The following is a 15,402-nucleotide window of genomic DNA, read 5'->3' as shown; positions in this document are numbered from 1 at the left end:
ACTTCATTAGTTTCGAAGTTTCTAGAATCTCAAAGTTTGTATGCTTTGTTATAATGACCCAAAATAACAAGCCCACCTGAGACGGACATTTATTTGAGGCTGGTCGCTTGAAAATGGTTTGACTGTAACTTTAACAGCTTTGCAAATTAATAGATAAACATGTTTATTAGAAGAGTCGGTCCCATACTTTTCTCCAAATATTATGCCTATATTTGGTGCTGTGCATAAGGTCCATGTAGAAACAGTGAAGGTTATGATTTCAGGACCATCTGGCCTTGTCTGACAGAATCAGAGTTTGCAGGATTGTTAGCCCAGAGTTGGTCCTAATGGGAAGCACGTGGGGCTCCCGAGTCCTGACTAAAGATGGAAAAAACTCCTTGCGGCCACAGCAGTTCTCTCAGTTGGATTAAGACATAAACTGTGTTTTTTAATTATGACATCTTTACATAATATAACTTTATTGTTAGATTTACAGTTTTTTCTCAAAAAGACATGTGATGCATTGCCTGGGGTTGGAAAATAAATTAAAACGGTTAAACTCTTGTGTAATATTATAAATAGTTTAAAAGAAGTCTATTGATGCGAGTTGATTATGTTCTGTGTAATATAGATGCTAAGGTTAAACTTTTTGCTTTGGCCTCTGGTGATTTCATAGATAAACAAATGGAGCGTCCTGAGGTTGAGTTTATCTTGCAGTAGTGGATTCAATTAATTTGGAAATTTCATATTTTAAAGGTGCAGTGTGTAGATTTTCGGAGGATCTATTGTCAGAAATGCAATATAATATACACAACTATGTCTTAAGAAGTGTTAAGACCTTACATTATGAAGCGTTATGTTTTATTACCTTAGAATGAGATATTTCTATTGTACATACTGCGGGTCCCCTTACATGGAATTCGCCATTTTGTTTCTACAGTAGCCTTAAACGGACAAACTGCTCTACAGAGCGCATTTCATAAATATGTTATCTCCTCTGGTAAAGATACGAGAATGTGACGACATCTTAGTTCTGTGTCAGCCACCGTAGTGCGCCGAAAGGGAGGGGTGCAGTGGGCCGTCAGTTACAATTCGCAACCTCACCACTAGATGCTGCTAAATTTCATACGCCAAACCTTTAACAACACACTGTAAAAAATATATAAAAAAGGTTAATATTCCAGCAGCTTGAGTGCCAGCATAAAACCTAAAACATGCATTTCTTGCAACGTAAAATTACTTTAACTTAACCGTTTTTTTACAGATTTTCTTTTTTGTAATTCTGTTAAATTACAATTTTACATTGCAGTTTATTTCTGTAATTTAACATTTTTAACGCATTTACTAAATCTGTTCCATTGCTGTACAATTTGTACAACTGTACAAAAGTCATTTCAGATGTTGCTTATTGTACATGTGCTATCATTTTACACATGATTCTTCTGCGGTACATTCAATTGTTTCAAGCAACAAATTCCTATGAGTGGATTCCAGTTTAAAAGGATAATTGACTAAGTCTATTAACTACAGACAAAGACGTGTTCGTGAAAGTCGACGTCTCCGATGCCGATTACGGGGAATAATATTTTCTGTGGCAATGCAAATATCACTGCTGTGAATGCAGAGAGTCACAGATGGGTCTTGACTACAGTCACCTCCGAGCAGATGACTTGATGTAAATGTGTGTGGACAGCTACCAAATGCACCCTCTACACTTCCCTGGGTTGTGTTCCACTTACATCCCCACCTGTTTTTCATCTTTCACTGAAAGCAAAAAAGTTAATTTCTCAGAGAAATCCCTTCACCCTTTACCTTACAAACCCGATTGATTACTTGTCACCCGGCGAGTTGCTTCCTTACTTTTGTCACTTCAAATTCTCACCGTCATCCATCTAAAACTCACAAGGACCGCAGCTATGGCAAAGAGTTATTTAAGCGAATCCACCGAAATTGAGTTGTTGATGAAGCCGTGTTCTGTGTTGAGAGATTTAGAGGACTGCAGGGAGAGGCGTTTGTCTCTGCCACAGTGTCGGCGGGACATCAAGGACACTGATGTTTGTTAGCGGGGGAGCGAGGCTCAGCTGGAGGTGCAGGTAGGATGAGGAGATGCAGGGTGACAGCAGTTCCAGGTAGCTGCTGCTGAATGTGTGGAGAAACGCTGAGCTCAGCGGTCTGAAGTGAAGTTAACAGAACAGGCAGCTTGCAAAAGTGCAGGGTGAGGAGGCGCAAGCAAACACGGCTGAGCAGATGGGAATTTCGTATTGTTTACCAGAATCTGCTTATGGGGAACGTGCTTGGCTTTCAAAAGAGCTCTTTCTATTTCAGCTCAAAACGTGAAATATGGGAAATTCAGTGCGTGTTTTTTTTGCATCTCTATTTTTTTTACTGTAAAACAAAAAAAGAAGCTCTAACTTACTTATAGAAACGTATCCTTGGATCCTACAAATAGTTTGTCCCGAACTTCTACATAAGATGTCTGTGATTCTCAAGCAACTTTGCAAAGTGTCTGACCATCTGGAGAAATAAAGGCAGGGGATTTAACGTTATTGCCCATATAAGGCTTTCAAAGTTTGGCCTTGAAGTGTTCACGCCACAAGAATGAAGTCAAATGGGTCACTCTTTCACCCTTAATTTAGATGCAATGATAAAAACATACATTTTCAATCGAATCTTTATGAGGATTATAAAGGGAAAATACAGTTGCTAGTGCAGAAAAGAAAAATTCAACTTAAATACTTCAGTTCAAAAGCTGCCTCAAAGTTTTAAGTTAAAATCAAATTGACTTTACAGGTCATATTAAACTGATATAGAAAATAGTTTATCTAATTTTACCTCATTTTATAAATGCTAAATTTTTTAAAGGGACAGTTCACCCAAAACTGAAAATTATTTCATCATTTACTCACCGTCTTGTAGAAGCGAATAGAAGTCACAATATTTGTTTTGTGTTCTGCAAAAGAAAGAAAGTCATATAGGTTTGAAATTACAATGAAATTGTCATTTTTGGGAGAACCATGCATTTAAGTCATTTTAATATAATCAAAATTCAAATTGGAATTATTTATTCACTTTAAAGGTCCAGTATGTCATTTTTGGGATGGTCTATTGATAGAAATGCAATATAATATACAAAAGAGGTGTATAAAGAGTTTTCTATTACCTTAGAATGAGCTATTTCTATCTACATACACCGCGGGTCCCCTTCCATGTAACTTGCCATGTTCTGTCAGCCATCGTTGTGTTTCTAAAGGGGTATAGTGTGTGGTTGGTTGCAACCTTTCTGCTAGATTTCACTGACTGGACCTTTAAAATATAAGTCTGCTTTTGAAAAAGATGTTTTAAGTTGAAATAAGTGAATTTTTCACAGAGTGGGGGAAATATAAATGTCGTATTGTGAAAAAAGTTTCTCAATCGACATGCTTCGTTTGTTTGAGCATCTCTTGTAGCTGAAAAAAGCAACACTGGCTTAACCAATGGTGTGAGTCGTGGGGTAGGACTAGAGTTTAAAGTCTTTTCTGCGGTTGGAACAGAAACACAGAAAAATCACTTAACAGATTTAATATTCCAACAAAGTATGGAAATAAGCAATCTCTGAACTTTCTGTGGGTTTGAATGGGCTCTCAGAAAACATTTCTCTGATTTAATGCATCATTTAGGGCAGGGGTTCAACAATCCTCTCCCTTCTCCACTCACAAAACCTCAAAATTAATTTCTGCTTAATATTAACCGGAGAAACATTTAATAACTATAAAAATGGCAAAATACTCAGAAATATCCTGTTATTTATTTGTGTTTTTATGTATTTCAATGCCAACTTTTGCTAATTTTAAAATATTGGTCATCTTGGGGGCCCCTTTGAAGTCAGCTGTCCCCCCTGTTGAAAACCACTGATTTATGCCTTTGGTTTGTATCTTTTATTGGCAATTCTTTTTTAAATAAAATGATGCTTTTTGTCACCAACATCACAGCGCCTATCACCAGATTTACTGATCTGGTCAAATACAGCACCAGCAGTTAAAAACATAGGGTTCCCAAAACAGGAGATTTCAATTCTTGCAATATTTTTTGGAACAATTCCCTGCATTCTATTTCTTTCCTTTCCAACATGTTTATCCCTTTGATCATGGAATTAAAAGCAGAAGCCAGTAACAGAGGCTGCTTCTGGTTAAACAGATTAATTTGTTTTCCGTGAACATTCCGTTCACATATTCAGATGTTATTGAGTAAAGGCTTCTCTTTAACCTTCTCCGTGTCTTTAGACTTTCCTCATCGGTGTGCAAAAGCACATCTAGTGTTTTTGGCAACACCCCCCTGTTTTCTAATCTCCTACCCCGTCTCTCCTCAGCTGTGATTGCCCGTCGAGAAGAAGAGCTTCAGAGGAGGATGTGTTTGCTGCAGGAGACACCTTGTCTATGAAACACTCTCTAATGAGGAGTGTCGGTGTCACTGTGTGGAACCGCCTTGACAGTCTCTCAGGACGATTTCTAGAGACAGATCCTGCCGGTTACTGTCACAATATTTCAGGCTGCCCGCTCGGGTTTCACCTGCAGTTCTGCATTGGTGACTATTTAGTTGATTCTGAGTCAATGAGAGAGAAGAAGATCATCCAGAAGGCCTTGTGGTCCTGTTGGACCACAGTGTGCACTGCTGATCTGGCATATGGCTGCTCAGTGGGTTTATTGCGTGCTACAGCAGGGAGCTGTCCTCATCTTCCTCCGTTAAACAACATAACCTTCACCATAAAGCTATGTAGATACAGTAACGCTTGTAAGAATGATGTATCTACACACTCCTTAAAGGCATTCCTCAAAAAATCCCTCCCCATTCTTCATAGTCAGCTTGGCCCTGATCTCAAATCCTGACGACACAGATGAAACAGATTCAGTTTTATTGGCACGTCCACTTCTGTTTGTCGAAAATGAGGAAATGTATGTCCAAACAGGGTTAAAGGAGCATACACAGAACTTTCATTACAGAGCCGGTGAGCTCCCTTTACTGGTCCTCTGTTATTTTTCTGGTCTTGTAAATATCACATGTAAATCATGCTGCCAAGAGATGAAGCATTTCTTGAGTCTTTAAGCTCTCGAACCATAAAGGATTTTCTTCTCGTGGGTTGAAACACGGTATGAAATCATCATTCCTTCAACGAAATGAAAGCAAACGGGGTTAACCCTCAGGCGGATTGTGATATGTGTGTGGTGATGGCCGTTTTTGGTCTGTTTATTTGATTTGTGTTTCATATACAAACATGCCCTTAAAATATTTGACATACGCGGACACTGGTGCTGAGGTGTAAAATATGTTAATAAAACATGTAACTAAGGTCTGAATGTCCTATTTCAATCACACAAAAATGAAGAAACCACTTTAAAATTACTTTCTGGTTTTCTGAATTAACTATTTATAGATATGTGTTTAAGTAAAATATTCATTTTTGGTTCATTCTGTGAACATTTCTCCCATATTCTAGTTTTTTATTTGCATTTATTTGCAAGAGGGACAAACTGGTAAAAATACGATGTTAGCAGATCTTGAATACTGCAAAGAAAACAAGTTCATGTTTAAACAGCACAATACTAATGTTTTACATTTATTTTCGGATAATGTCACAAATGAATATCATGGAATAAGCCTGATTTTTGTTCTTTCACGTGGCCGCTGGGTGACTTTCCTGAGGTTTGATTCTGTTACAATTCAACAGACACTGACTGGAATTGCCAGAATACGTTTAGAAATGCAGCATTGTAAAAAAATCTGACATTTGTCTGGCAGCTGGGTCGCCGTAAAATCAAATTTTTCCTTTTTTCTTGTAAATTTGCGAACTTTACTGTAATTTTCTTTTTTTTACCGTATTTTTCAAAAAACATATTTTTTTTACATTATATGGAGATTAACCGGAGTCCTATTTTTCCAGATTTACAGGTGAAACTGCTTAAAATGATTATTTAACTGATATTCAGACAGACACACAAATTCTCATCGATTTCATGCAAAGATGCGTTCGTGTACATGCCTTTGATTGTGTGTGCATGTGTTTATGCGATCCCCGTGTCTGTTCAGTGACGTGTGAGTTTACACGGAAGGAGTGTCAGGAGGAGAGGGGAGAGAAGGAGCAGAGCAACAAATGTGAAACACACGTCCTGGCGGGACACGCCGACTCCGCCGTGGTTCGTTTGAGGGCCAACAATTCCGACTCACTTTTACAGCCACTAACCAGTAACAAGTCCCTTCAGAGCTCTTGGTTTTATCTGTGCACTTCCACATTAAAACCAGAGAGCGGGGTAAGCTCTTCCATACACACCTGGCTTTTTGATGTGTCCTCTTCCGTTTGGATTTACAGCTGCGTACCGAACATCCATATGGGTGATTGAATCAGATCCATATGCCGGCTTTGGCTGTTTGCACCGGAGCGGAATAGAAATCCTTTCTGTGTGAAACACACGTTATGACATGTTGTGAAACATGTGGTGCGACTTACGATGTAAAGGAAGTGTCCTTACTTACCAAGGGTAATTGTGTTTGGGTTTTCTGTAGGGGTAAAGTCTAGATGCTATGTGTATCTGTCGGTTTATATATCTAAAGGTTGTGTGTAGCTGCAGTATGCTTGTATTGGTTTTTCCCTTCCGGCTCTATTACATGAAGTTTGCTGAGTCATCTTTTTGTCCACAGTGGGCAGTAAATGGGTAGGAATAGCAAGTCTATTGTTTCCTGACAATATTTAAGGTGTTGTGATGAAACATTCTATTGTTCACTAATTTAGCATTAAAAAAGTGGGCTCTTAACTGTAGGTGGTCTAAATGAATATGTATTCGGTGTAAATATATCTGTGTTAGCTATGCACTACCCCTGGTGTTATAGGAAAGATATTTATTCAACATTATAGAGGTACTGCGATCCTTAAAAATGCGAAAATATTCATTTTTCGCAGATTGCCTCTGAGGGTGTTATTTAGACAAGGATTAATATACATGACCATCTGCTTTCAGAATCACTCTTTTGCAACTTCTTTCACTTCAGCGAACCAAAACTCAAGTAGCCTTTCCTCATCTGACCCCCTCGTGCAAGCACACACCACAAAACTCTGACCTTCCCCATGAATGTAGTTAATCGTTTACAGATTAAAGTGGGCTACAATAAAAAAATATTTTAAAATGTAGTTATGCCTAGTAATACTGTATATACACTTGCTAGTTTACATCAAGAATGCCAGGGAAAGGCGGTATGACGATCGCTCTATGCAGAATGTGATGGCATGACCCATCTGGCTAAGCAATGGAGCAGGAATTTCGAGTTTCGATTAAACCACCGTCTGCCGTAACCGCACCGACAACCTCATTCTTTTTCCTCAGTCGGGGAAGGATGAGAAATGGACAGAGTCCCAGATGTCCTCGTGCCTTACCTAGCAGAAAGTCTCTCCTCTGCCCTGCACTTAAAAACTCCCACGATCTGAGGTCTCTGTGCAATTATGTCATAAAAGGAACCACAGCTGACTTAAACTAACTGAGCCTCTAGCATCACAGCAGAGAGGGTTTCATGGATGATGCTTGTTTGCTTCTGTCACTCTTATATGATCTATAATGCTTCACGTATAGGTAAACAGTTTTCCATGCATAAAGAAATATAGTCACATAATATACAGTAATAAGATAAGAAGTGTACACTGTATGCAAAACTTTAAAGAAATTTATTTTTCAACCATAACATTTTCATGCTTTTTTGTAAATTTGATGTTTTTTACCGTATTTCAACTGTAAAAAAAAAATTTCAATATTTTTGGGCAGCGGGGGCGAGGCACCAGAAAAATGCAGTAAAATAACAGTAGTTAGAAAAAAAGTACATCTTTTTCTATAAATTGACGTTTTAATAGAATTCAATTTTATTTATATAACACTTTTCACAATGTGCATTGTTCCAAAGCAGCTTTACAGGGGAAAATAAGAAAAAACGGAAAACACAGTACATGGTGTTTATGTGATGGGTTGTAGTGTGATAGAAGCTCTGTTAGGTAGGTAGGGGCTAAACCCTTTAAGGCTTTATACGTGATTAAAAGAACTTTAAAGTCAATCGGATACTTAATGGGTAGCCAGTGAAGGGTTGATAAAATTGGGGTTATGTGATGGTATTTTCTGGACCCGGTTAGAACTCTGGCAGCTGCTTTCTGAACTAACTGTAGTTTGTTTATTGATGATGCAGGACAACCACTAAGTAGCGCATTACAGTAGTCAAGTCTTGAGGTCATAAATGCATGAATAAGCTTCTCTGCATCAGCAACACATAGAATATTTCAAAATTTGGCAACATTTCATAGGTGGAAAAAGGCTGTTTTTGTGACATTTGAGATGTAATAACACGTAAGTTTTGTAGAAATTAAGAAAACAGCTGAAACAGTGATTAGTTTTGGTTCTCGGTTGTGGTTGGTTGCGGTGTTCTAAGCTGTTGTAAAACTTTCATTAGAATACGGTCAGTTCTGGTCCTTGATTCTGATTGGTTGATCCGAGTTCTAAGCCGTTATAAAATACCCCCATTTATTATTATCACTTTATTTACAATATTTTATGAATCCTTGCTACGCATATTGAATAACCCTTTTATAAAAGCAATAAGTCCCGTGAAGCTGTGGGTTACAAGTGCATTTTATAACAGCTAAGGGGGTTTTAGGCACTCCGCGTCGTGCCACAGCGCCCTAAGCTGATATTAAATGCACTGTAACCCACTGTTTCTGGGGCTTATTGCTTTAAAAACATACAGCTGACCACATTGCATAAGTATCACCACTGTATGTTGCTACGTCTGTGTTTGCCAACCGCATTGTTGTTTCTGTGGAATTACATTGTTTTATGAGTAAACCTCGCAGATAGTAAGGTGGGACGGATAGAATGCGTATTTGCCGTGCTGTCCCAGGGCGAGGGCTCCGAGCTATGTGATTCTCCCCGAACTCGGAGCACCTGCCCCTTGATCAGTAAGCTTCAAGAAGCATTGGTTTAGAGTGATTTTATAACAGCCTGGATTTTAAAGAGAAGCTGAAGTGCAGGGTGATGTCATAAAAAGGGTTAATTCGTACTGCCGGAAGCGTGAGTGTTTTAAAGTCTTACTTTTAAATGTGAAATTTGTTAGTGTTTTGGACCACACTGCTTTTGCAATATCCTTAGACTAGCATATGCATCTAGACATTTGTATTGTAAAGTTAACATTGACCCAAGCTTTCGAAACCAAAATAACTATTAAAAAAAAAACAGCTTTGTGTAAAAAGTGCATTGAAAATCAAGTCTGTGAACATTTTGTAAAGATTAGTGAATTAATATTTCAGCAAACTACTCCGTTTATTTTAAAGCAAACACGACGTGGTGCACTATTTGGGGTATCTCAGTAATCCAAGAAGGAAAACCACAAGCCACATTTACAACAGTTCTCAATGTGAGCATCAAGTTGTTTGCCTAAAATCTCAACCCCACTGTACATAAAAGCTCTCTGCCTCAAAGAAGCTCGCTGGTTGATGGGTCCTTGCATGTTGCCCGTCAGTGCACAACACACACTGGAATACACAGAAGGCCTAACATTGTACTTTTATAGCCTTCGCCCCACTGAGACTAAAGGTGCTGACAGATAGATGGCGCATGATCCATTTCCTACCGCGCCACAGAGATGCATTAGAAATTCTTTTTCCAAGAACCCAGCATCCAATCTCGCCAGGTGATTTATTTCAATAATCCACTAACTTCATAACAGAGCAGGATGCTTCTTCAACTGCTGTGTGCTCTTCTTTGCAGAATATAATGTATGATATTAAAATGGTGGTGTTTACTTGGCAAAATCGAAAATAGTCTGTAACATCATGGATAGGAATGATGATAAATTACTCTGACATCACTAGCACATGACTCTTTTTCACTCTATTTCTTATTAATCTTATTAATACATTTTCAAAACAGTTATAGGCAGGCATTTTACGGTTTAACATAATTTGAACTCGTATTGTGCTTACAGTGGTTTTATTATAGGCTATTGAAATATATAAAGTTAAATTATACAGCAAAACAACCATGTTTTGATCATTATTTAGCCTTGTACCAAAGTTTTTACTACAAAGATAATGGTTCCTGCAGTGAGATGATATATGGTTGCTATGGTCTTATCCTAGAAATACAAATAAAAGTTAAAATATTGTTCAATGTTACTGTAGTTAAACCATGGTTTATTTTCTTAATGGAAAATAGTATTTCTATATCTTGAAATTTGCCTAAACTTTGAACACAGATTATGCACTGGTCAGTGAAACGCTTGGCACTGTGCGCGTTCTGGTGAGTCTTCAGTTGCGTCTTTGCGTCATTTTGTTGCGGTTCTGTTGCAATGTTTCCGGAAGTGCAGCAGTTTAGTGCATCTGTCTAAAAGCAGTACTTCTTTGAATCAAAGTGGATAATGTGGTAGCTACTGTTCATGGGTCTTTGTGGGTTTTGAGGTAAGACCAAGAACTTTATCACTGCCAAATCAGAATAGGCCTATGCATTTAAAACTTTCCTGCATGGTATAAAGGATCCCAGGCTAAACATAAAGGGTGTGTTTTATAATGTGTTTGAATGTAGTTCAGTATTATAGAGAATCTGCAGGCGTTAATCTGCTCTCTTTTTGGTCATATAAAATGATCACAATTACCATAGTCTACACAGAGAGGCGCGGTTTTACATATGCAGCAAACTAATAAACTCATGCAATATTTTACATATTATTTCAACGTTTTTTGATAATAATATTATGTCTTTATGCAACTCAAGATCTTACAGGATTTTGGGGCAAATACTTTATTCCGGCTCTAAAAAGTGACTTATACCAGATTTCCCCCCTTTCACACCAGTACAGTAACATCACAAAATGTTAACAATTCAGGTGGTGGTGGTGGTGGGGGGGAAATAAAGGGGTGGTGGGGGGGGGGGGGGGGGGTTGAGAATGAGAGCATATCTTCCACCGTGCACTTTGCAGTCAGACTGAAGGGGCGGGAGGGGGCAGCGCTCGCCGAGTCGGTGCTGCTTATCTGAGATCTCAAAGTCTGCCTCGCGTCCGTGCGCGCTCCCCTCTCCGCGGACCTGCCATGGATGTCGCTCCTGGATGTCTATTCTTTATCATTTTCCTTTACTGTCAGCATGCGGAATCTCTTTACATCGCCGACCGTATAGGTACGTGGAGATGCGCTTATTGTCGGTGCTGATCACGGTTAGGCTACTTTACGCCGGAGATAGCGATCCGTGCAGAGACCCGCCGCTGTGAAGCTGCCACTCGCTTGTCTTTGCAACTTACACTCGTGTAGAAAAAAGACGAAAGAGTTTAAAAGATGTCAGGGTCACTAGCTTGTTCCACGAATTTGAGAGAGACTGCGTAACTTTTTTTTACAGCATCTGAACTTAAACGTCTGCAACTTTTGTTACAGCTGAAAGAACGTCATTGCACAATGTTTGTTTAATGCATCTTAAACCCATCATACGTGATTTAATGTTACATTGCGGAAAAATGCACGCGAGCCAATAATTGTCTCTTGCTTGAAATAACTGTCCTAAATGTAGCTCTATTATGTTCTTATGTTTCTGATGGGTGCACAGAATAGCATGCATAATACTTTAATCCAGCTATACAACACTTCATGCAAGCTGCAGTCTGTTTTCTAATAAAGTGAAGGACACTTGCACGAGATGCATAAAACGGAAGAGCAAGCAAAAACTGCTCTCTCATCAGAACGAAAGGAATGCATGACATAATGTTATTTTCATATGTTGTCATATACTTCCCTGTTTTGAATAAACACCGGACACAAAGTTTTATTTAAGTAAACACTCAAATTCTTTTTTGTTTCGGCTGCTTGACTGTGCCTGTAACTATTGCAGAAAGATTCTGACTCTTGGTGAATGCTTTAAAATCTATTGGCTTTCTTTGTGTGTGTTTGTGTGCGCACAAATGAATGTGTGTAACTGTGTTTGTACCCCCGGCAGATTCCCTGCAGCATGTCCTGAGGGAGTATGGGCAAGTGAAGCCAGTGAGCGTGGATGCAGACGGACGCTTCCTCTCCCACGCCGTCTCTGCCAGCCGGCTGAGTGGGCAGTGGTCCCATCGGCGCAGGAGGAGGCAGGCCAACCAGCATGGAGAGACCAATGAGTCTGAGACGATCTCAGAGCAGGACCACCTGAGGCACGAGGAGACGCTCTTTTATAACGTTACTGTATTCGGACAGGAGCTTCACCTTCGCCTCAGGCTAAACTCCAGGCTCGTGGCCCCAGGAGCCAAAGTGGAGTGGCTGGAGGATGATAACCAAACGCACTCTGAACCCTTGTTGCCCAGTGACTGTATATATGTGGGTCATGTAACCAACATGCAGGACACATCGGTGGCTATCAGCAATTGTGATGGCCTGGTAAGTTTTATGATTCATTACGGGGTCACATTTTCTAAAAACTCGGCCCTTCTAGACTTCTCAAGGTGTGCAGTGATGTGTTAAGCATTGCCATATGAGGCAATTATGTGTTCAAAGTCGTCATGAAATATATTTGTAGTAATAGTTTAGGGAGGTGTACAGTATATCGTCATCATCAGTGTTGAGCAGGTTATTTAGCATCTTAAGAATGGCTCTTCTATTGGATTTCTGCCAGAGGATGTTCCTGCAGGGTTCCTGTGTGTGCTTGCCATCTGATTGGCATGGTTAATGCTTTTGAAAAGAGGCTGCCGGTCACAACTTATTGACAGCACCAGAAACTCTGCGAGTGATGTGGTGTACATTTTGTTTCCATACCTCACAACATCACTTTATTGAGGGACCATGCCAAGTATTCTCCAGCATCAAACAGTTCTCCCCGCAAATCGGCCTCGAAGAAGCTATTCGACCTTGGACGTGGTCCATGAATTAGACATCGACATAGATATTATTCATGTTCTTGTATCTTGGATGAAATTGAAGGAATTCTCCTGCTCTTTGGTGGTTTGAATGCGGTAGAGATGAGTTGATGTGTGATTCTTTATTCAAGCGCAGTTGCAGGAGTTTTTAAAATCTAGCACGGTAATGGCTGTCTCCTGCTTGAAAACACAAAATAATCCCAGGTTTAATTTTGACACAGGCTCCGTCGTAAATGGCACAAGTCCACATCAAGATACGAATTTATGAGCTGTGATATTTCCCCAATGCTCCGGTTTGCCAAGCCCGCTCTGGTGTGAACTTCCCAACAATTATACCACCGTTTTAATGCTTTACGTCGCCAAAGCCGAACCTTAGAGTAGATCATTTGTTCTCAATGCTAGGCCTCAGCTGATTGTCGGGGGGGTTCAATATTACAACTATTTTAAAACAAAATGAGCATTGAATTAATATTTGGGCATTTTTTACAATTAATCATTTTTTCCTGTTAAAAACATTTTATTTGTAGAAATCTTGAGTTTTTGTGAATGGGAGGGGGGCCTTTGAATGTTGTTAACTTCAATTTGCGGCCTTGAAGTCATAAAGGTTGAGAACCTCTGGTTTAGGTAAACATGGCCATGGACCTGAGTTAGCTCAGCCCTAATGTTTTTTTCCTGTAAATGTTATGAGGTTGCCGACTTTCACTTTAGCTACAACAGCTACATACAGTTCACGTAAAAAAATTAACATGTGATAAAAAAATATGGACTAAATGGAATTTAAGTAAAATGGATGACTAAAGCTTTGCTTTGTAGCTATGAGAAAACAAGTCAGAGCCTGGTCTGCATTATATTCTGGTCTAACCGAAGGCGAAATAGCTCATAAATTAAATTGAGGTTTAAAGTGAAAATCTGGAAGATCATTTTATCATCTGCCTATCACAACATACGAATGATATTGCCTCCTGTGGCAATTCTTACTGCATCCCATCACAACTCCACATTAATATCCAGCTAATAAGGAATGATGTGAAATACATTGCAGGAATTTGACCTGACCAAATTTGTACCCAAATAAACATAAAAGAAGACAGCATCGCCTTGCTCAACTACAAAGATGTGTGCACAACACATTATTCAGTTTAAACAGTGAAAAAAGTTGGCCAGTTATTTACATTGTTTATGTTTATGCAATCGTCAGATGCTTTTATTCAAAGTGACTTACGGAACATTCAACAAATACATTTCTCTTTGCACTGCTGACGCAATGCCTTAAACCTTAAGTATAGTTCATTTTTTACAATTACGCACAGAATTGGATGCACAGCCTTGCAAAGTATTGCAACAGAAGTGCAGTACCTCCCCTGGCCTGCAGGGATTCCGTAATGAACTGTTAAGCATGTCTTATGGTTTGACAAATGATACAAACACGTGTATCACCGTCTGGACTTCTAACTGCAAAAAAAAAGGATGCTCATGTTTGACCATGCATAAATAGTACAAACCGTAACAAAAGCCGCTGGCCGCGCATACTATTGCGATAACAACATTTGCATCCCACGCACTTTATGCTGACCCTTGCGCATGTGTAAAAAAGTCAAGCATACTTTGGACTTTAACATTTAAACTGTAGAATGTGTACCCTGTATTGTATAAGCAGTTTCGCTAGTAAAAAGTGTAGTTAAGTTAGTAGTCTTAAATGATCTTAACCGCAACGTCGCACATGAACTCTTCAAATGCTATAAAAGAAGTGTAGCGAAGGCAAGGGCGTCGATTTGGGTAGGGAACATTAAATTGTCCCTAATAATAATTTCGACCGAACAATTAATCTATAGTTATATATAACACTGATGTCCGCCTGATGTACTTATTTTATAAAACATTTATTTATCCAGTTATCATTAAATTGAAATTAAAAATCTTTTACAACCGCGTGATTAGTTCTGATGTGTGAGGGTTATGTTTTAGGCAATATAAAATGTATATCATGAACCTTATATAAATATAAAATAAACCAAAGTAAGCCACTTAAACATTTTCTTAATTGTTTTTTTTATGGCATTTGTAATGATAATAAGCTATAGGTATCGAAGCCATAAATGTGTTCACATGGAATGCATTAATGCGTTATTTTGTCAGGTCAGGTGACAGACGCAGGCCTGTCATGTTTTGGAGGTGGCAGGGCCACAAGTGAGGTCAAACAATGACATGGTAGTAGTATGTTAGTTGTGAAATTAGGTACTGTGACAAATGTTAGGTTGACAATTTACAGTATAGTTTCTTAATGTGTGTTTAAAATAAGAGCTTTGAAGAGCATTGACCCTTCGCAAAACCCCATCCCCCTTCGTTCCTGTTACTCCTACAAGCTTTCAGTATCAGCCATTCACTCCCGAGTGAAGAATTTCTGGAAAAATGACAAGCTGATTTAAAAAAGAAAGGTCTGCAATATGCATTCGAGGGATACATTGAGGATTTGAGATAACTAACAATAATTAAACCTATAATTGCATCCACACCAGCAGATGATAACATTACGTTCATTCTAAACTTGCCCAA

The 15,402-nt window shown here is 39.0% G+C and overlaps 1 protein-coding gene across 1 annotated transcript in view; it reads left to right on the top strand.

The window, feature by feature from the left end:
* Positions 1-10,994: 10,994 nt before the first annotated feature.
* adamts2a (ADAM metallopeptidase with thrombospondin type 1 motif, 2a) overlaps positions 10,995-15,402 on the top strand; it is a 51,082-nt gene continuing 46,674 nt past the window's right edge. Inside the window, exons 1-2 of the mRNA XM_079486155.1 lie at positions 10,995-11,147; positions 11,955-12,373. Of these exons, the coding sequence (XP_079342281.1) occupies positions 11,063-11,147; positions 11,955-12,373 (504 nt within the window). The 5' untranslated portion in view covers positions 10,995-11,062. The remainder of the gene's footprint in view (positions 11,148-11,954; positions 12,374-15,402) is intronic.

This window comes from Barbatula barbatula (assembly GCF_947034865.1).
Source record: "Barbatula barbatula genome assembly, chromosome: 22".
NCBI classification, from domain to species: Eukaryota; Metazoa; Chordata; class Actinopteri; order Cypriniformes; family Nemacheilidae; genus Barbatula; species Barbatula barbatula.
This window is presented reverse-complemented; position numbering and strand designations above follow the sequence as displayed.